Source organism: Nyctereutes procyonoides, unplaced genomic scaffold (assembly GCF_905146905.1).
Source record: "Nyctereutes procyonoides isolate TBG_1078 unplaced genomic scaffold, NYPRO_anot_genome, whole genome shotgun sequence".
NCBI classification, from domain to species: Eukaryota; Metazoa; Chordata; class Mammalia; order Carnivora; family Canidae; genus Nyctereutes; species Nyctereutes procyonoides.
In genome coordinates, this window is record NW_026575125.1 from 65,173,763 (window position 1) to 65,196,546 (window position 22,784).

At 39.4% G+C, this 22,784-nt stretch overlaps 1 protein-coding gene across 4 annotated transcripts in view; it reads right to left on the minus strand.

Moving 5' to 3' along the window:
• The window catches only part of CHM (CHM Rab escort protein), a 274,974-nt gene that overhangs the window by 187,890 nt on the left and 64,300 nt on the right, over positions 1-22,784 (minus strand). For 3 of the 4 annotated variants that reach the window (XM_055337921.1, XM_055337918.1, XM_055337919.1), the window contains one exon: positions 18,974-19,107. In XM_055337921.1, coding sequence (XP_055193896.1) covers positions 18,974-19,107 — 134 coding nt within the window. The remainder of the gene's footprint in view (positions 1-18,973; positions 19,108-22,784) is intronic. The other variant, XM_055337920.1, reaches the window with a different exon arrangement.

Sequence of the window (22,784 nt, forward strand, 5' to 3'; positions counted from 1 at the left end):
AACAAGCACATGAGAAAATGCTCCGCATCACTTGCCATCAGGGAGATACAAATCAAAACCACAATGAGATACCGCCTCACCCCAGTGAGAATGGTGAACATTAACAAGGCAGGAAAACACAAATGTTGGAGAGGATGTGGAGAAGGGGAACTCTGGCACTTTTGGAGGGAATGTGAACTGGTACAGCCACTCTAGAAAACTGTGTGGAGGTTCCTCAAAGAGTTAAAAATAGACCTGCCCTAAGACCTAGCAACTGCACTGCTAGGGATTTACCCCAAAGATACAGATGTAGTGAAAAGCCGAGATAACTGCACCGCAATGTTTATAGCAACAATGTCCACAATAGCCAAACTTTGGAAGGAGCCTCGGTGTCCATCAAAAATTAATGGATAAAGAAGATGTGGTTTATTTATACAATGGAATACTACTCAGGCATTAGAAACAACAAATACCCACCATTTGCTTCAATGTGGAACTGGAGGGTATTATTCTGAGTGAAATAAGTCAATCATAGAAGGACAAACATTATATGGTCTCATTCATTTGGGGAATATAAAAATTAGTGAAAGGGAATAAAGGGGAAAGGAGAGAAAATGAGTGAAAATATCATTGAGGGTGACAAAACATGAGGGACACCTAACAATGGGAAACGAACAAGGAGTAGTGGAAAGGGAGGTGGGCGGGGGGTGGGGGTGACTGGGTGTTGGGCACTGAGGGGGGCACTTGGCAGGATAAGCACTGGGTGTTATGCTAGATGTTGGCAAATTGAACTCCAATTAAAAAAAGAAAACAAAGTCAACAATAATAAAAATATAATGCACTATCCTATATTTTATATTAGAGTATGGTGTTACTGACTTTCCATGTAATTTGAGGTATTTCTTTTTTATTTCAGAAATTTTCCAAGCAGTTGTGATGAGTTTGCACTGATTTATTTGCATCCTTGACCTGGCCTCCTTGTAATCAAAAATTAAAAATCAAGAGGCTGCTGGTTATGACTACAATATTGTTTATGGCCTAGAGATACATATTTTTTAAAGATTTTATTTATTTATTCATGAGAGACACAGAGAGAGAGAGAGGCAGAGACATAGGCAGAGGGAGAAGCAGGCTCCATGCAGGGAGCCTGATATGGGACTTGATCCCAAGTCCCCAGGATCACACCCTGGGCTGAAGGTGGCACTAAACCACTGAGTGACCAAGGCTGCCTGAGATACATATTTTACTCTCTTTTGATGAACTAACAAGTTGTCAACGTGAGAATCAAATCATAGATTTTGGCCTAATATACATCAACTCTATAAATAAGCAAACATATCTGGTCTAAAATGAGAAGTCATATGTCAACATACATATGATTATAAAGCTGTCTTTAACATGATATTTGGGAAATTTCCCAAAATATTAAAAACAGTATTCTATCTATGTAGTGTATCAAGGACTGAAGTTTGATTTCTATTTGTTTGATGCAACTAGCTACAATAGATTCTTGGTACGAATGACCATTAAAGTGACCATTATTTTTGGTAGATTGTGGATTAATCAGATTGTGGATTTGATGTACACATGCTAAGAGAGTTGTGTACAGAAACAAGACAATTAGCAAATAAGAGACCATAAATGACTAGCCATCATTAGGTGTAATTACAAAGTCATCAGAAAGTGGTAACAACTTTCTTTTTGGAAACAAAATGCACATTAAGTGAGGCTAAGAATAAGGAGAAAACATAATTAACTTGTGGTGTGTGGCTACGGACAGAAAACAATGACTCTCAACAGGAAACGGACTCTTTAAAAAAGAACAAGTCAATGAAGAGGAATATATAAAACTGTTCCTCTGTGTATAAGATATGATTGTCTATGTAAAAATCCCATAGAATCTATAAAAAAATAATCCCCAGAACTTAAAAGTTCAGCAAGATGCCAGGATACAAGTCAATACATAAATACCAAATGCATTTGTAGATACTCATTATGAATGTAGTCAACATTAAAAAGACAATGCCACTTATAATTGCCCCAAAGATAAGTAAATACTCATGTACACCACAATTAACAAAACAGGCATAGAGTTGGGATGCTGAAAATTACAAAATTCTGTAGAAAGAAATCAAAGTCAACCTACATAAATGGTGAAACATATCAATGAATTGGAAGACTCAAAATAATAAAGTTATCAATTCCCTTCAAGTTGATATATAGTATTAATGCAATTCCTATCAAAATTCCAACAACATTTTCTAGACAGAGAAAAGCTTATTAAAACATTTATCTGAAAAGGCACAAACTCTGGAATAGCTAAAACAATCTTGACAAAAGAGACTAAATTTGAGGAATTATTCTACCTGATTTTAATCCCTAACAGAGCTGCAATAATCAAGATGGTAAGGTATTGGTGTGAGGAAAAAAACATACACATCAATGGGATAGAATATAAAATACACAAATATACTCATCCAAGTACAACTGATTTGACAAATATGCAAAATTAATTCAGTGGAGGAAAAACAACCTTTAAGACAAATAGTGCCAACGTAATTGGATAATCTTATGTTAAAAAATTAACAATGATCTAAACCTCACACCTTATACAAAAATTAACTCAATGTAGATCACAAGGTAAAACGTAAAACATAAAACCATACTTTGTTTTTGAAAAACAGAAGAAAATATTCTGGATCTATACAAAGAAAAAAGTGATAAATTTATCACTTATAACTTATCAAAATTTAAAACATTTCACCTGCAAAATATCCTACTTCAAGAGGATGAGAGACAATCTACAGGCTTGGGGGAAATATATGCAGACTATATACCTAACAAAGGACACATATATAAAACAAAAATCCACATGAAAAAGCCAATCCAATTAAAAAAATGAGCAAAAGATATGAACACTTTCACCAAAAAGGATGTAAGACCGGCAAGCAAGCACATGAAAGGATATTTAAAATCAGACATCAAGGAAATGCAAATTAAAACTGCAATAAGAAAAAAAATTAAAAAATTAAAATAAAACTGCAATGATATATCACTACACACCTATCAGAATGGCAAAAAAGTGAAAACACTAAATGTTGGTGAGCATGTAAAGAAATAGAATCATGAAATTCTGATGGAAATGTAAAATGGTACAGATCCTCTGGGAAACAATTTCTCAGTTTCTTTTAAAATGACAAAATAACAGAACTGGAAGAGAGATTAGTAATTAACGAAAACTAGAAATTGGGGGAAATGGTAGAAAGGAGATGAGCCATGGTTAGAAAATAGAAACAGGAAAGATCTTCGGGATGATGTACATGCTCAGTTCTGTAAACTGACATATATGTTAAAATTATATACAAAACTAAACACATACTCATGCCCAACCTCCACAAAATGTAACATTAACATCATTAATAAGGTATATATAAAAAAGCAACAAAAACAAGCCAAGAAACTATATCATAATTTTCTGTTATTTACAAAAGGGAACTCCAAAAGATTTTTTGATATAGCTAACAAGAATGTCAAGGATCTATTACAATGATACTCTTTCTTATTAACATCAATAAAAGAAAATAGAAGATGGCGGAAGATTAAGGGCCCTAAGTCACCTGTCCCCACCAACTTACCTAGATAACTTTCAAATCATACTGAAAACCTACTAATTCGGTCTGAGATTTAACGAGAGAACAGCTGGAGGGCTATAGTGAGAAGAGTTTGCGCTTCTATCAAGGTAGGAAGACAGAAAAAAAAAATAAAGAAATAAAAAAGCATCCAAGGGGGAGGGGCCCCCACGAGATACCAGGCTAAGGCCATGCGGCAAGTGCCTCCAGGTCAGGAAAGCCCAGTCTCGGAGAAGCAGGAGCTTTACACATCTTCCCGAACAGACAGGCTCTCGGAGGAGCTCCGGCAGGATCTCAAGAGGGGCAAGGATGCCCTCAGGCTCCCAGGGACACTAACAGAGGACCTTCGCCCTGGGGGAGAGAGCGCCACACACCGGGCCAAGCTTCAAAAAGGGCTGCAGCCGCCCAGCGGGGCCCCCAGAACAAATCCGGCAGCAGCTCAGGCAGCGGTTCCCTGCGAGAGGGCTGCACAGCCCCGGAAGCAAGATTCCAGAGGCACAGGCCCCGGAGCCCAGAGCACTGGGGGACACAGCCCATGATCCGGCGATCCACCCAGGACAAGCAGAGGCCGGGAGGGCCCAGGACAGCGAGGGCGCTCCTGCCAACGCGCCCCCCACCCTCAGAGCATCCAGGCCCCCGCAGACTGAGACCTGCGGTAGTTACTGCGGGAGATGACTCCAGAACTGGAGAGCTGGTCTCCACCACTGTTGTTGTTCCTCCTGCTGTCACCTTGTACCTGGGAATGAGGAGGGGCCTCACAGGATAAACAGCTCCCACCAAGCCATGCACCTGGCAGGGGGATGGGGAGCTACCCCAGGTGCACACACCTCAAAATGAGCACAGCAGGCCCCTCCCCCAGAAGACTAGCTAGAAGGACAGGAGAAAAGAAAGTTCTTGACCAAGCAGTAATGGAAAGTTCGAGGGGAAGTCAAGGAATCTTACAGTATATAGAATCAGAGGATACTTCCCACCTAGTTTTTTGTTTTCTGTTTGTTCCGCCTCTCCTTTTTTTTTCTCTTTTTCTTCTTCTTTTTTTCTTTTGTCTCTCTTTTTCTCCTTTTTCAAGTACAACTTCTTTTTGGTCACTCTGCACTGAGCAAAACGACTAGAAGGAAAAACTCACCACAAAGGAAAGAATCAGAAATACTACTTTCTGCCACAGAGTTACAAAATTTGGATTACAATTCAATGTCAGAAAGCCAATTCAGAAGCACAATTATAAAGCTACTGGTGGCTCTAGGAAAAAAAAAAAAAAAAGCATAACGGACTCAAGAGACTTCATGACTGCAGAATTTAGATCTAATCAGACCAAAATTAAAAATCAATTGAGATTAAATCCAAACTGGAGATCCTACTGACAAGGGTTAATGAGGTTGAAGAACCAGTGAGTGGCATAGAAGACAAGTTAATGACAAGGAAGGAACCTGAGGAAGAAAGGGAAAAACAATTAAAAGATCATGAGGATAGGTTAAGGGAAATAAATGAAAGACTCAGAAGGAAAAATCGACGTTTAGCTGGAGGTTTCAGAGGGCGCAGAAAGGGACAGAGGTCCAGAAAGTGTATTTGAACAAATCATAGCTGAGAACTTCCCTAACTTCTGAAGGGAAAAAGGCATTCAGATCCAGGAGATAGAGAGATTACCCCCCTAAAATCAATAAAAACCACTATACACCCAGATATTGAATAGTGACACTTGCAAATTCTAAAGATAAAGAGAAAAACCTTAAAACAGTAAGAGACAAGAAATTCCTAACCTTTATGGGGAGAAGTATTAGCATAACAGCAGAACTCTCCACAGAGATCTGGCAGGCCAGAAAGGGCTGGCAGGATATATTCAGGGTCCTAAATGAGAAGAACATGCAGCCAAGAATACTTTATCCAGCAAGGCTCTCATTCAGAATACGAGGAGAGATAAAGAGCTTCCAGAGAGGCAGAAACTGAAAGAATACATGACCACCAAACCAGCTCTGCAAGAAATACTAAGGGGGACTCTATGAAAGAAAGAGGAAGTCCAAGGAAACAATACACAAAAACAGGGTATGAATAGGCATCATGATGAAACGAAATTCTAATCTTTCAATAGTAACTCTGAACGTCAATGGGATTAATGAACCCATCAAAAAGTGCAGGGTTTCAGAATGGATAAAAAGCAAAACCCATCTATTTGCTGTCTACAAGAGACTCATTTTAGACAAAAGGACACCTACAACCTGGAAATAAAAGGTTGGAAAACCGTTTACCATTCAAATGGTCCTCAAAAGAAAGCAGGGGTAGCCATACTAAAATCAGATAAATTAAAATTTATCTCAAAGGGGGATCCCTGGGTGGCTCAGCGGTTTAGCGCCTGCCTTTGGCCCAGGGCGCGATCCTGGAGTCCCGGGATCGAGTCCCACATCGGGCTCCTGGCATGGAACCTGCTTCTCCCTCTGCCTATGTCTCTGCCTCTCTCTCTCTCTAGGTCTATCACAAATAAATAAATAAATAAATCTTTTAAAAAAATTTTATCTCAAAGACTGTAGTAAGAGATGAACAGGGACAATATATCATACTTAAGGATCTATCCAACAGGAGGACCAAACAATCCTGAATATTTATGCCCCGAATGTGGGAGCTGCCAAGTATATCAATCAATTAATAACCAAAGTTGAGATATATATAGATAATAATACACTTATACTGGGAGACTTGAACACAAGGCCTTCTATAATGGACAGATCTTCTAAGCACAACTTATCCAAATAAACAAGACCTTTAAATGATACACTGCATCAGATGAATTTCACAGATATTTACAGAACTTTACATCCAAATGCAACTGAATACACATTCTTCTCAAGCGCACATGGAACTTTCAACAGAATAGACCACATACTGGGTCACAAATCAGGCCTTAACCAGTAACAAAACACTGGGATCCTCCCCTGCATATTTACAGACCATAATGCTTTGAAACTAGAAGTAAATAACAAAAAGAAGTTTGGAAGGATTTCAAACACGTGGAGGTTAAGGACAATCCAGCTAAAAGATGAAAGGGTCAACCAGGAAATTAGGGAAGAATTAAAAAGATTTATGGAAACTAATGAGAATGAAGATACAACCATTCAAAATCTTTGGGATATAACAAAAGGAGTCCTGAGAGGTAAATCCATCTCAATACAAGCATCCATCCAAAAACTGGAAACATCTCAAAACAAAAGCTAACGTTGAACCTAAAGGAGCTGGAAAAAAATAGCAAATACATCCTACACCAAGCAGAAGAAGAGAATTAATAAAGATTCGAGCAGAACTCAATGAAATAGAGACCAGAAAAACTGTGGAACAGATCAACAAAACCAGGAGTTGGTTCTTTGAAAGAATTAATAAGATAGATAAACCATTAGCCAGCCTTATTAAAAAGAAGAGAGAAAAGACTCAAAGTAATAAAATCATGAATGAGAAAAGGAAGATCACCAAAAATACCAAGGAAATACAAAATATTTTTAAAACCCATTATGAGCAGCTATACACCAATAAATTAGGTAATCTAGAAGAAATGGATACATTTCTGGAAAACCACAAACTACCAAAACTGGAACAGGAAGAAATAGAAAATATATGAATAGGCCAATCACCAGGGAGGAAATTGAAGCAGTCATCAAAAACCTCCCAAGACACAAATGTCCAGGGCCAGAGGGCTTTCCAGGGGAATTCTATCAAACGTTTAAAGAAACCATATCTATTCTAGTAAAGCTGTTCCAAAGGACAGAAAAGGATGGAATACTTCCAATCATGTTCTATGAGGCCAGCATCACCTTAATTACAAAACCAGACAAAGACCCCACCAAAAAGGATAATTATAGACCAATATCCCTGATGAACATGGATGCAAAAATTCTCAACAAGCTACTAGGCAATAGGATACAACAATACATTAAGAAGATTATTCACCATACCCAAGTGGGATTTCTCCCTGGGATGCAAGGCTGGTTCAACACTCGAAAAGCAATCAATGTGATTGATCATATCCGTAGGAGAAAAAAACAAAAAAGAATATGATCCTCTCAATAGATGCAGAGAAAGCATTTGACAAAATACAGCATCCATTCCTGATCAAAACTCTTCAGAGTGTAGGGATAGAGGGAACTTTCCTCGACATCTTAAAAGCCATCTATGAAAAGCCCACTGCAAATATCTTTCTCCATGGGAAAACACTGGGAGCCTTTCCCCTAAGATCAGGAATGACAGGTTTGTCCACTCTCACCACTGCTATCCAACATAGTACTAGAAGTCCTAGCCTTAGAAATCAGACAACAAAAAAGAAATAAAAGGCATTCAATTTGGCAAAGAAGAAGTCAAACTCTCCCTCTTCACAGATTACATGATACTGCACATAGAAAACTCAAGACTCCACCCAAGATTGCTAGAACTCATACAGTAATTTGGCAGTGTGGCAGGATACAAAATATATGCCCAGAAGTCAGTGGCATTTCTATACACTAACAATGAGACTCAAGAAAAAGAAATGGAGTCAAGCCCATTGACAATTGCACCCAAAAGCAGAAGATACCGAGGAATAAACCTAACCAAAGAGGTAAAGGATCTCTACCCTAAAAACTACAGAACACTTCGGAAAGAAATTGAGGAAGACACAAAGAGATGAAAAATATTCCAGGCTCATGGATTGGAAGGTTTAATATTGTGAAAATGTCAATGTTACCCAGGGCAATTTACACGTTTAATGCAATCCCTATCAAAATACCATGGACTTTCTTCAGAGAGTTGGAAAAAATTTTTTCAAAGTTTTGTGTGATATCAGAAAAGACCCCGAATAGCCAGGGGAATTCTAAAAAAGAAAACTATAGCTGGGGGCATCACAATGCCAGATTTCAGGTTGTACTACAAAGCTGTGGTCATCAAGACAGTGTGGTACTGGCACAAAAACAGACACATAGCTGAATGGAACAGAATAGAGAATCCAGAAGTGGACCCTCAACTTTATGGTCAACTAATATTTGATAAAGGAGGAAAGACTATCCACTGGAAAAAAAGACAGTCTCTTCAATCAATGGTGCTGGGAAAATTGGACATCTATATACAGAAGAATGAAACTAGATCATTCTCTTGGACCATACACAAAGATAAACTCAAAATGGATGAAAGATCTAAATGTGAGACAAGATTCCACCAAAACCCTAGAGGAGAACACAGGCAACACCCTTTTTGAACGTGGCCACAGTAAATTCTTGCAAGATACACCCATGAAGGCAAGAGAAACAAAAGCAAAAATGAATTGGGACTTCATTAAGATAAGAAGCTTCTGCACAGCAAATCAAATAGTCAACGAAATTAAAAGACAACCTACAGAATGGGAGAAGACATTTGCAAATGACCTATCAGACAAAGGGCTAGTATCCAAGATCTCTAAAGAACTTTTTAAACTCAACACGAAAGAAACAAACAATCCAAAAGACATGAACAGAAATATTGCAGAGGAAGACATAGATATGACCAACTAGCACATGAGAATATGCTCCGCAGCACTGGCCATCAGAAAAATACAAATCAAAACCACAGTGAGATACCACCTCACACAAGTGAGAATGGCAAAAATTAACAAGACAGGAAACAACAAATGTTGGAGAGGATGTGGATAACAGGGAAGCCTCTTGCACTCTTGGTGGGAATGTGAACTGGTGCAGCCACTCTGGAAAACTGTGTGGAGGTTCCTCAAAGAGTTAAAAATAGACCTCCCCACGACCCAGAAATTGCACTACTGGGGATTTACCCCAAAGATACAGCGGCAGTGAAATGCCAGGACACCTGCACCCCGATGTTTATAGCAGCAATATCTACAAGCCAAAGTGTGGATGGAGCCTCGGTGTCCATCAAAAGATGTATCGATATAGAAGATATGGTATATGTATGCAATGGAATATTACTCAGCCATTAAAAACGACAAATACCCACCATTTGCTTCAACGTGGATGGAACTGGAGGGTATTATGCTGAGTGAAATAAGTCAATCGGAGATGGACAAACATTAATTGGTCTCATTCATTTGGGGAATGTAAAATATAGTGAAGGGGAATAAAGGGGAAAGGACAGAAAATCAGTGGGAAATATCAGAGAGTGTGATAGAACATGAGAGACTCCTAATTTTGGGACACAAACAAGGTGTGGTGGAAAGGTAGGTGAGCTGTGGGTGGGGGTGACTGGTGACAGGCACTGACGGGGGCACTTGATGGGATGAGCACTGGGTGTTATGCTATATGTTGGCAAACTCAACTCCAATAAAAAGAAATTAAAAATTTTAAAAAATGAAAAGAAAAAAACATATCATTTCAATAGATGCAGAAAAAGCATTTGACCAAGTACAATATCCATTCATGATAAAAACTCTGAACAAAGTAGAGATAGAGGGAACATTCCTCAGTCCATATATGAAATACCCATACCTAACATCCTCAATGGAGAAAAACTGAGAGCTCTTTCTCTATAGCTGGAAATAAGACAGGGATGTCCACTCTCACCACAGTTCTTCAACATAGTACTGGAAATTCTAGCCATAGCCAATCAGACAACACAAAGAAATAAAAGGAATCCAAATCAGCAAGGAGGAAGTCAAACTTTCACTATCTGCAGATGACATGATTATCTATAAAGAAAACATTAAAGACTGCACTAAAAAATTGCTAGAACTGATATACGAATTGGTAAAGCTGCAGGATACAAAATCAACGTACAAAACTTTGTTGCATTTCTGTACTACAATAATGAAGTAGCAGAAAGAGGTACTGAGGAATCAATCCCATTTACAAATGCACCAAAATCCATAAGATATCTAGCAATAAACCTAACTAGAGAGGTAAAACATCTGTACTCTGAAAACTATAAAACAGTGATGAAAGAAATTGGAAAAGACACAAAGAAAAACATTCCATACTCGTGGACTGGAGGAAGAAATATTATTAAAATGTCACAGAACTAGAACAAACAATCCTAAAATTTGTTTGGAACCACAGAAGACTCTGAATAGCAAAAAATATCTTGAGAAAGAAAAGCAAAGTTGGAGGCATCACAATCCCAGACCTCAAGTTATATTACAAAGCTGTAGTGATCAAGACAGTATAATAGTGGCATAAAAATAGACAATTGGATCAATAAAACTAAACAGAAAAATGAAAAATGCACCCACAACTATTTGGTTAATTAATCCTCGACAAAGCAGGAAAGGCCACCCAATGGGAAAAAAGTCTCCTCAAAAAATGGTGCTGGAAAAACTGGACAGCAACATGCAAAAGAATGAAATTGGACTACTTTATTACACCATACATAAAAATAAACTCACAATGGACTAAACTTCTAAATGTGAGACCTAAACTATAAAAATGCTAGAAGAGACCATATAGGCAGTAACCTCTCTGACATCTGCCATAGCAACTTTTATTTAGGTAAGTCCCCTGAGGAAAGGCAACAAAAGCAAAAATAAATTATTGGGACTTCATCAAAATAAAAAGCTTTGGCACATTGAAGGAAACAATCAACAAAAATAAAAGGCAACATAAAAAAGGGAGAAGATATCTGCAAATAATATTGCTAATAAAAGTTTAGTAACCTAAATATATAAAGAAGTTATAAATCTCAACACCCCACAATAATCCAATTAAAGAACGTGTAGAAGATATGAATAGTCATTTCTCCAAATAAGACATCCATATGGCCAACAGACACATGAGAAGATGCTCATTATCATTTATTATCAGGGAATTGCAAATCAAAACTCCTATGAGATATGACCTCACAGTTGTCAGAATGGCTAAAATAAACAACACAAGAAACAATAGGTGCTGGTAAGGACATGGAGAAAAAGGAACCCTGTTGCAGTGTTGACGGGAATGCAAACTTCTGCAGCCACTGTGGAAAATGGTATGGCAGTTTCTCAAAAGTTAAAAATAGAACTAAAACTACTCTAGGATCCAGCAATCACACTACTGGGTGTTTGCCCAAAGAATACAAAAACAGTAATTCAAAGGGCCATGCACCCCTATGTTTAAAGCAGCTTTATTTACAATAGTCAATATATGGAAGCAGCCCAAGTGTCCATCAACTGATGAACAGCTAAAGAAGATGTGGTACATATAAACAAAGAATATTATTGTTCAGCCATAAGAACGAATGAAATCTTGCCATTTCCAATGATGTGGATGGAGCTAAAGAGTAAAATGCTAAGCATATTAAGTCAATGAGAGAAAGACAAATATCATATGATTTCACTTATATGTGGAATTAAAGAAACAAATGAGCAAAGGGAAAAAAAAGAGAGGCAAACCAAGAAAACAGAACCTTAACTATAAAAGAAAAACAGTTTCCATAGGAGAGGTGGGTGGGGGAATGGGTAAAATAAGTCATAGGGATGAAGGAATGCACTTGTTGTGATGAGCACCTGGTGACTTATGTATGGAATTGTTAAATCATCATATTGTACACCTGAAACAAATATTATAATGTATGTTAACTGGAAAATAAGAACGTAAAAAAAAAACAAAATTAATTTTCTAGTGAGACACTTAAAATATTACTTCCCAATATTCTCTCCTGGTTTTCGAAAATATGTCCCCAAATGCTAAGCCCAATTTTTTTTATTTCAAAATTATAATATTCCATTTTGCTAGGCTGACTATTATCTACAAAGAGTTAGAAGAACACTGGCATTAAATTAAATAATCCAGGGTGGGGCAAAATGGCTAAAGAGTAGGGTCCCCAAGTGACCTGTCCCCACCAAATTACCTAGATAACCTTCAAATAATCCTGAAAACCTACGAATTTGGCCTGAGATTTAAAGAGAGAACAGCTGGAATGCTACACTGAGAAGAGTTCACACTTCTATCAAGGTAGGAAGACAGGAAAAAAGAAATAAAGAAACAAAAGGACTCCAAGGGAAAGGGGCCCGCGAGGAGCCCGGCTAAGGCCTGGGTGAGTGCCCCTAGGACAGGAGCCCCCACCCAGAGAAGCAGGAGCTTCACCAATCTTCCCAGGCGGAAAGGCCAGTGCAGGGAGTTAGAGCAGGACCCCAGAAGGGGTGGGGATGCCCTCAGGCTCCCAGGGAGACTAACAGAGCACCTGCACCCCTGTAAGAGCGCGCCACGCCCCGTGGCCCAGCTCCCTAAAAGGGTACAGTGTGCTCCCGGCTGGACCCCGGAGCAGATCCGCGGCGACTCGAGAAGAGGTACCACGCGGACCCGGTAGCAGCTCGGAGGGGCTCAGGCCGCAACTCCGCACGGAGGGGGCTGCGTGGCTGGGAGCGCGAATCCAACAGCACAGGCCCCGGAGCACAGGGTGCCGGGGACACAGGCCAGGATCAAGCGCTCCCCTCAAGACAGGCAGAAGCCAGGAGGGCACAGGACAGCAAGGACACTCCTGCCCCAAGATGAGCAGATCAGCTGCCACAACCCTGTTGCAACCAGGCCCCTGCAGACTGATAGCTCCCTAGTTACAGCAGGAGCTGAAACCAGGGCTCCAGACCTGGCCACCACCACCACTGTTGTTCCTCCAGGGGCCTCAAAGGCTAAACAACTCCCACTGGGCCTCACACTGGCCTCACTGAATAAACAGCTTAAACATCTTTCACTGAGCCCTGCCCCAGGCAGGGGGCTGAGCAGCACCACCAAGCACTAACACCTGAAAATCAGCACGGCAGGCGCCTCCCCCAGAAGACCAGCTAAACAGACAGGGGAAAAACAAATTATTGGGCAAATTATTGACCAAGCAGCACTGGAAAGATCCAGGGGAAGTCGACAGATTTACAGTATACAGAATCAGAGGATACCACCCTAATTTTTTGTTTTATTGATTTGTTTGCTTCCCCCCCTTTTTTTTCTTTTTTTCTTTTCTTCTTTCTTTTTCTTTTTACTCTTTCTTTTCTTCTTTTTCTTTTTTTCTTTTTCTTTACTTCTTTCTCTTCTCTCTTTTCTCCTTTTCCCAATACACCTTGTTTTTGGCCACTCTGCAATGAGCAAAATGACTACAAGGAAAACCTCACCTCAAAAGAAAGAATCAGAAACAGTCCTCTCTCCCACAGAGTTACAAAATTTGGATTACAATTCAATGTCAGAAAGCCAATTCAGAAGCACTACTATAGAGCTACTGGTGGCTCTACAAAAAAGCATAAAGGACTCAAGAGACTTCATGACTGCAGAATTTAGATCTAAACAGGCAGAAATTAAAAATCAATTAAATGAGATGCAATCCAAACTAGAGGTCCTAACGGTGAGGATTAACGAGGTGGAAGAACGAGTGAATGACACAGAAGAAAAGTTGGTGGCAAAGAGGGAAACTGAGGAAAAGAGAGTCAAACAATTAAAAGATCGTGAGGATAGATTAAGGGAAATAAGTGACAGCCCAAGGAAGAAAAATCTACGTTTCATTGGGGTTCCCGAGGGCGCTGAAAGGGACAGAGGGCCAGAATATGTATTTGAACAAATCATACCTGAAAACGTTCCTAATCTGGGAAGGGAAACAGGCATTCAGATCCAGGAAATAGAGAGATCCCCCCTAGAATCACTAAAAACAGTTGAACACCTAGACATTTAATAGTGAAGCTTGCAAATTCCAAAGATAAAGAAAAGATCCTTAAAGCAGCAAGAGACAAGAAACTCCTAACTTATCTGGGGAGGAATATAAAATTAACAGCAGACCTCTCCACAGAGACCTGGCAGGATATACTCAAGGTCCTAAATGAGAAAAACATGCAGCCAAGAATACTTTATCGAGCAAGGCTCTCATTCAAAATGGAAGGAGAGATAAAGAGCTTCCAAGACAGGCAGGAACTGAAAGAATATGTGACCCCCAAACCAGCTCTACAAGAAATTTTAAGGGGGACTCTTAAAATTACCCTTTAAGAAGAAGTCCAATGCAACAATCCACAAAAACAGGGACTGAATAGGTATTATGATGACACTAAATTCCTATCTTTCAATAGTAACTCTGAACGTGAACAAGCTTAATGACCCCATGAAAAGGCGCAGGGTGTCAGACTGGATAGAAAAGCAGGACCCATCTATTTGCTGTCTACAAGAGACTCATTTAAGACATGAGGACACCTACAGCCTGAAAATAAAAGGTTGGAGAACCATTTACCATTCAAATTGTCCTCAAAAGAAAGCAGGGGTAGCCATCCTTATATCAGATAAACTAAAGTTTATCTGGAACACTGTAGTGAGAGATGAAGAGGGACACTATATAACAATTAAAGGATCAATCCAACAAGAGGATTTAAGAATCATCAATATATATGCCCCGAATGTGGGAGCTGCCAAATACATCAATCAATAACCAAAGTTAAGACATACTTAGATAATAATACACTTATACTTGGTGACTTCAATCTAGCACTTTCTACAATCGACAGGTCTTCTAAGGACAACATCTCCAAAGAAACGAGAGCTTTAAATGATACACTGGACCAGATGGATTTCACAGATATCTACAGAACTTTACATACAAACTCAACTGAATACACATTCTTGTCAAATGTACATGGAACTTTCTCCAGAATAGACCACATACTGGGTCACAAATCAGGTCTGAACCGATACCAAACGACTGGTATCGTCCCCTGCATATTCTCAGACCATAATGCCTTGAAATTAGACCTAAATCACAACAAGAAGTTTGAAAGGACCTCAAACACGTGGAGGTTAAGGACCATCCTGCTAAAAGATGAAAGGGTCAACCAGAAAATTAAGCAGAATTAAAAAGATTCATGGAAAAATAATGAGAATGAAGACTCAACCATTCAAAATCTTTGGGATACAACAAAAGCAGTCCTGAGGAGGAAATACATAACAATACAAGCATCCATCCAAAAACTGGAAAGAACTCAAATACAAAAGCTAACCTTACACCTAAAGCAGCTAGAGAAAAAATAGGAAATAGATCCTACACCCAGCAGAAGAAGAGAGTTAATAAAGATTCGAACTGAACTCAACGAAATCGAGAGCAGAAGAACTGTGGAACAGATCAACAAAACCAGGAGTTGGTTCTTTGAAAGAATTAATAAGATAGATAAACCAATAGCCAGCCTTATTAAAAACAAGAGAGAGAAGACTCAAATTAATAAAATCATGAATGAGAAAGGAGAGATCACTACCAACAACAAAGAAATACAAACAATTTTAAAAACATATTATGAACAGCTGTACGCCAATAAATTAGGCAATCTAGAACAAATGGACGCATTTCTGGAAAGCCACAAATTATCACAACTGGATCAGGAAGAAACAGAAAAACTGAACAGGCCAATCACCAGGGAGGAAATTGAAGCAGTCATTAAAATCCTTCCATGACACAAAAGTCCAGGGCCAGATGGCTTCCCTGGGGAATTCTATCACACGTTTAAAGAAAAAACCGTATCTATTCTACTAAAGCGGTTTGGAAAGATAGAAAGAGATGGAGTACTTCCAAATTCGTTCTATGAGGCCAGCATCACCTTAATTCCAAACCAGACAACGACCCCACCAAAAAGGAGAATTGTAGACCAATATCCCTGATGAACATGGATGCAAAAAGTCTCAACAAGATACTAGCCAATAGTATACAACAGTACATTAAGAAGATTATTCACCATAACCAACGAGGATTTATCCCCGGGATGCAAAGCTAGTTCAACATTCGTTAAACAATCAGTGTGATTCATCATTTCAGCAATAGAAAAACCAAGAACCATACGATCCTTTAAACAGATGCAGAGAGAGCATTTGACAAAATGCAGCATCCATTCCTGATCAAAACTCTTCAGATGTAGGGATACAGGTACATTCCTCAACATCTTAAAAGCCATCTATGAAAAGCCCACAGCAAATATCATTCTCCGTGGGGAAGCACTGGGAGCATTTCCCCTAAGATCAGGAACAAGACAGGGATGTCCACTCTCACCACTGCTATTCAACAGAGTACTAGAAGTCCTAGCCTCAGCAATGAGACAACAAAAACACATACAAAGCATTCAAACTGGCAAAGAAGAAGTCAAACTCTGCCTCTTCGCTGATGACATGATACTCTACGTAGAAAACCCAGAAGACTCCACCCCAAGATTGCTAGAACTCATACAGCAATTCAGCAGTGTGGCAGGATACAAAATCAATGCCCAGAAGTAGGTGGCATTTCTATATACTAACAATGAGACTGAAGAAAGAGAAATTAAGGAGTCAATCCCATTGACAATTGCACCCAAAAGCATAAGATACCTAGGAATAAACCTAACCAAAGAGGTAAAGGATCTATACCCTAAAAAGTTTAGAACACTTCTGAAAGAAATTGAGGAAAACACAAAGAGATGGAAAAATATTCCATGCTCATGGATTGGAAGAATTAATATTGTGAAAATGTCAATGTTACCCAGGGCAATCTACACGTTTAATGCAATCCTTATCAAAATACCATGGACTTTCTTCAGAGAGTTAGAACAAACTATTTTAAGATTTGTGTGGAATCAGAAAAGACCCCAAATAGCCAGGGGAATTTTAAAAAAGAAAACCATCTCTGGGGGCATCACAATGCCATATTTCAGGTTGTACTACAAAGCTGTGGTCCTCAAGACAGTGTGGTACTGGCACAAAAACATACACATAGATGAATGGAACAGAATAGAGAACCCAGAAGTGGACCCTGAACTTTATGGTCAACTAATATTCAACAAAGCAGGAAAGACTATCCACTGGAAAAAAGACAGTATCTTCAGTAAATGGTGCTGGGAAAATTGGAAATCCACATGCAGAAGAATGAAACTGGACCACTCTCTTGCACCATACACAAAGATAAACTCAAAATGGATGAAAGATCTAAATGTGAGACAAGATTCCATCAAAATCCTAGAGGAGAACACAGGCAACACCCTTTTTGACCTCGGCCACAGTAACTTCTTGCAAGTTTTCCTGGAAGGCAAATGAAACAAAAGCAAAAATGAACTATTGGGACTTCATCAAGATAAGAAGCTTTTGCACAGCAAAGGATACATCAACAAAACTGAAAGACAACCTACAGTATGGGAGAAGATATCTGCAAATGACCTATCAGATAAAGGGCTAGTTTCCAAGATCTATAAACAACTCATTAAACTCAACACCAAAGAAACAAACAATCCAATCATGAAATGGGCAAAAGACATGCCCAGAAATTTCACAGAGGAAGACATAGACATGGCCAAGAAGCACATGAGGAAATGCTCCACATCACTTGTCATCAGGGAAATACAAATCAAAACCACAATGAGATACCACCTCACACCAGTGAGAATGGGGAAAATTAACAAGGCAGGAAACCACAAATGTTGGAGAGGATATGGAGAAAAGGGAACCCTCTTACACTGTTGGTGGGAATGTGAACTGGTGCAGCCACTCTGGAAAGCTATGTGGAGGTTCCTCAAAGAGTTAAAAATAGATGTGCCCTATGACCCAGCAATTGCCCTGCTGGGGATTTACCCCAAAGATACAGATGCAATGAAACGCCGGGACACCTGCACCCCGATGTTTCTAGCAGCCATGTCCACAATAGCCAAACTGTGGAAGGAGCCTCGGTGTCCATCGAAAGATGAATGGATAAAGAAGATGTGGTTTATGTATACAATGGAATATTACTCAGCCATTAGAAACGACAAATACCCACCATTTGCTTCAATGTGGATGGAACTGGAGGATATTATGCTGAGTGAAATAAGTCAATCGGAGAAGGAGAAACATTATATGGTCTCAATCATTTGGGGAATATAAAAATTAGTGAAAGGGAATAAAGGGGAAAGGAGAAAAAATAAGTGGGAAATATCAGAAAGGGAGACAGAACATGAAAAACTCCTAACTCTGGGTAATGAACTAGGGGTGGTGGAAGGGGAGGTCAGCGGGGGACGTGGGGGGCGGGGGAGGGTGACTGGGTGGCGGGCACTGACGTGAGCACTTGATGGGATGAGCACTGGGTGTTATTCTGCATGTTGACAAACTGAACACCAATAAAAATAAATTTATTTAAAAAAAGAATTAAATAATCCTGGGTTTTAATCTTGGGCTTCTACCACTATCTAGGCTAGCTATGGTAGTCTTGACATTTTTCAAGCCATGGGACCTTCAGCAATTAATCTCTACAATGAGAACTGCGTAAAAACTGCAATTTGTAGTATCTGTTCTATCCAAGCACAGGACGGTTTTAAGAATCAAGTCATTAATGTAACATGTTATTATCATCACTATCATCTAAGCAGAGAAAACTGAAAGTTGTATTTTAAAACAGGCAAACCATTTTATCAATTGACTTTTAGCAACCAATGTCATATGTTGGCTTCTTCTGAATAGATGTGAATAAGAAGTTATTAATTTGGTTTATCCTAAATAATTACTTACTTTACATACCTGGCATAACAAAACACTTCCACATGTTGAATGGTTTTATCCTTCCTGCTAAGAGCAATGGCTTCTTCATTTTCAAGAATCTGCTCTTGCCATGCTGGGCCTTCATTCACAATGTCACTGTTTTCCTAAACAAAATATAGATCAGAAATTTTAATTAAATTGGGCAATCAGAACCTCTACTTTTTTGTGAAAATATAGACCTTTTTCAATCAATGTTTTGCCTTTGATCCCATCAGAATTCTGAAATGACTCTAGCATAGTGTGCCATCTCAAAGAATTGAGAAGGAAATTGTGTAAAAACCTATCCTATCAAAAGCTAGCTCTGGTTTACAGATTTCTATCAGGATATCTGACAGTATGATACAGCCACTGGATGTGCCTGTTTTGACATTATTTAAGAACTAAGACAACCCTCTATCTGTTGAAAATCAAGCGTGTCTGTTCTACATATTACTTTTTATTAAGAAAGTTTTTGCATTTTGTTGTCCAAAAGCAGGCTCATAATTACTTCATTTTACTTGTTTTTAGGTGTTTGAAGGTCAGTCAATAGCCATAACAAATTCTGAATTATATATACAAGTATTTTTGAAAAGTATTCAGCCCACTGTAAATTTAAGACTATATAATAATCCTCTAAATGTCTTATATTAAGAAAGACAATAAAACAATAATATATGTATGCAAACTTATAAGGGTTGAAAGTGGCCCTTCAAAACTTTCAATAATTTCCAATTATACTTTATGGAAATAAATTATGTGTAGAGCAATATTTTAATACAGGAGTTTTTTAGAAAATTCAGGATATACTTTTTCCATGTCAAGGCTCAATTTTTAATATTCTTAAAATTTTAAACTATTTGATACACATTGCTTAGAAAAATGTTTAAAATATATATTTTCAAAGAACTAGTAGTGGGGAAAAAAGAACTAGTATTAAAATATAATATTGTTTAAGTAAAATCACCTTAGGAAATTTCTAAACTTACAGATTTCATAAAATAGGACAATATTTTAAAGGGGGAAATACAGTAATTTGAAATGAACTGATTGGTAGTTTTGCACATTTATAGTAGTCACCTGACAAAATCAGTAAAAACAAAGCCAAGAAAAATTTAATGTAAATTTATTAATTTTTTTTTTCTAAGGTAGGACTGACTTGGTTTTGGCTCAGTTTATTATCTCAGGGTCCTAGTATGAAGCCCCAGGTCAGGCTCTGTGCTCAGAGAGGAGTCCGCTTCTATCTCTCCCTCTGCCCCTCCCTCCCACTCACACACTCTCTCTCTCTAAAATAAATAAATGTTTTAAACAAGGCTTTTTCTGGAGACACCTGGGTGGCTCAGGTCATGATTCCAGGGCTCTGGGATTGAGTCTTGCATGAGGCTCCCCACAGGGAGCCTGCGTCTCTTCCTCTACCTATATCTCTGCCTGTGTCTCTCATGAATAAATAAATAAAATCTTGCCCCCAAAAAGGCTTCTTTTTCTCCTGAATTTAACATTTTAAGGTGAAGAAAGGTAGGGAAGACATCCCTTATTATTAAGCGTAATTACGAGATAGTGTTAAACATCCCAACATAGGTAAAAAAATGAGGTGAAATACAGGAACTCTAAAATGTGAAAACATAGGGTTACCAACCTGAATGAAGAAAAGACTAGATCAGTAGACAGAGAGTGAAAGGGGAAAGGATATAGTGAAAGAGTCAAGATACTGGAGGAGAAGAACCACTAAAATAAACATCTACAAAAATATTTTAATAAATCGAACCTATTATTAAAACTTATTTTATAAAATTCCTTCCACTCACCAGAAGTTCTCCATTCAGAAAACTGAGGTATTTTTATTGTCTTTGCTGTGAGCATCTAGGTTAAATTTTCTCATGGAAGTACTAAATATGGTAAACATAGTAAATAAGATAACCCTTCACATACTTCCTAAGACTAAGGTTCAAAATAGGATTTCTAATCCACACAAATAAATGAATATTAAGGCACATATATAAATCAGCTAAGTATCTATTAGTAACACTTACCTTCTTGATTTACAAAGATTGTATTACATGCAATATTACTTTCCAACAATTGTTTCTCCACAATCTCACTACATGCAACAGAATTATTCAAACTGAATCTTCACTGCATCTTCAACATCACTATCTTTGTCATCACCAGAAGCACTTTATAAGTCACCTACCATTAATTAATCAGTACAACTACAATGCTTAGTGTGGTGCTTGGCACATGGTAAGTGCTTAATAAGTCTTAGCTTATATTATTTTTAGCTAACTGTATCTAATTTTCTAGAATTTACCACCCTCCTTTCCCAACTGTTTAAACTATTTTGAGATATAGCAGTTTCTGATTCCATGAATGATGCTCACAGTAGGATATTCACTTGAAGCCACATGTACCATTCACATAAAATTAGGACACTTTTTTTAATGTCATAAAAATCAATAAACTACATTACACAACCAACCACACACATTACTATGGTGTAAATGTCTTCTAAAAAACTTCTTGGGGGAGGAGGAGGGGCAAGATGGCGGAAGAGTAGGGTCCCCAAATCACCTGTCCCCAACAAATTACCTAGATAACCTTCAAACCATCCTGAAAATCTACGAATTCGGCCTGAGATTTAAAGAGAGACCAGCTGGAACGCTACAGTGAGAGGAGTTCACGCTTCTATCAAGGTAGGAAGACAGGGAAAAAGAAATAAAGAAACAAAAGGCCTCCGAGGGGGAGGGGCCCCGGAGGAGCCAGGCTGAGGCCGGGGCGAGTGTCCACAGGACAGGAAAGCCCAAGCCCCGTCCCGGAGGAGCAGGAGCTGCACCAACCTTCCCGGACGGGCGGAAAGGGGCTCGCAGGGAGTTGGAGCAGGACCCAGGAGGGCGGGGATGCCCTCGGGCTCCCTGGGACACTAACAGACACCTGCGAGCGCAGGAGAGTGCTCCGAGCTCCCTAAGGGCTGCAGCACGCACCCCAGCAGTTCGGAGGGGCTCAGGAGCGGCTCCAGGGAGGGAGCTGCGGGGCGGGAGCGCAAATCCAACAACGCAGGCCCCGGAGCACAGGGCGCCGGGACACAGCCCAGGATCCGGCCTCCCCCTGGGACAGGCAGAGGCCGGGAGGGCCCAGGACAGCAAGGACGCTCCTACCCCGAACTGAGCAGATCAGCGGCCCGCCCCGGAGCCTCCAGGCCCTGCAGATGGAAAGCCCAGAGCCCCGAGCCCCATAGTTCCTGCGGAGGCTGAATCCAGGCTTCTAGAGTTGCCATAGCAACTGCAACTGTTCCTCCTGAGACCTCACAGGGTAAACAACCCCCGCTGAGCCCTGCAGCAGGCAGGGGCAGAGCAGCTCCCCCAAGTGCTAACACCTGAAAATCATCGCAGCAGGCCCCTCCCCCAAGTATTTGGGGAGCTGCCAAATACTTAAACGAATTATTAAACAAAGTGAAGAAATACTTAGATAATAATACACTTATACTTGGTGACTTCAATCTAGCTCTCTCTACCCTCGATAGGTCTTCTAAACACAACATCTCCAAAGAAACGAGAGCTTTAAATGATACACTGGACCAGATAGATTTCACAGATATCTACAGAACTTTACATCCAAACTCAACTGAATACACATTCTTCTCAAGTGCACATGGAACTTTTTCCAGAATAGACCACATACTGGGTCACAAATCGGGTCTGAACCAATACCAAAAGATTGGGATCGTCCCCTGCATATTCTCAGACCATAATGCCTTGAAATTAGAACTCAATCACAAGAAGAAGTTTGGAAGGACCTCAAAAACGTGGAG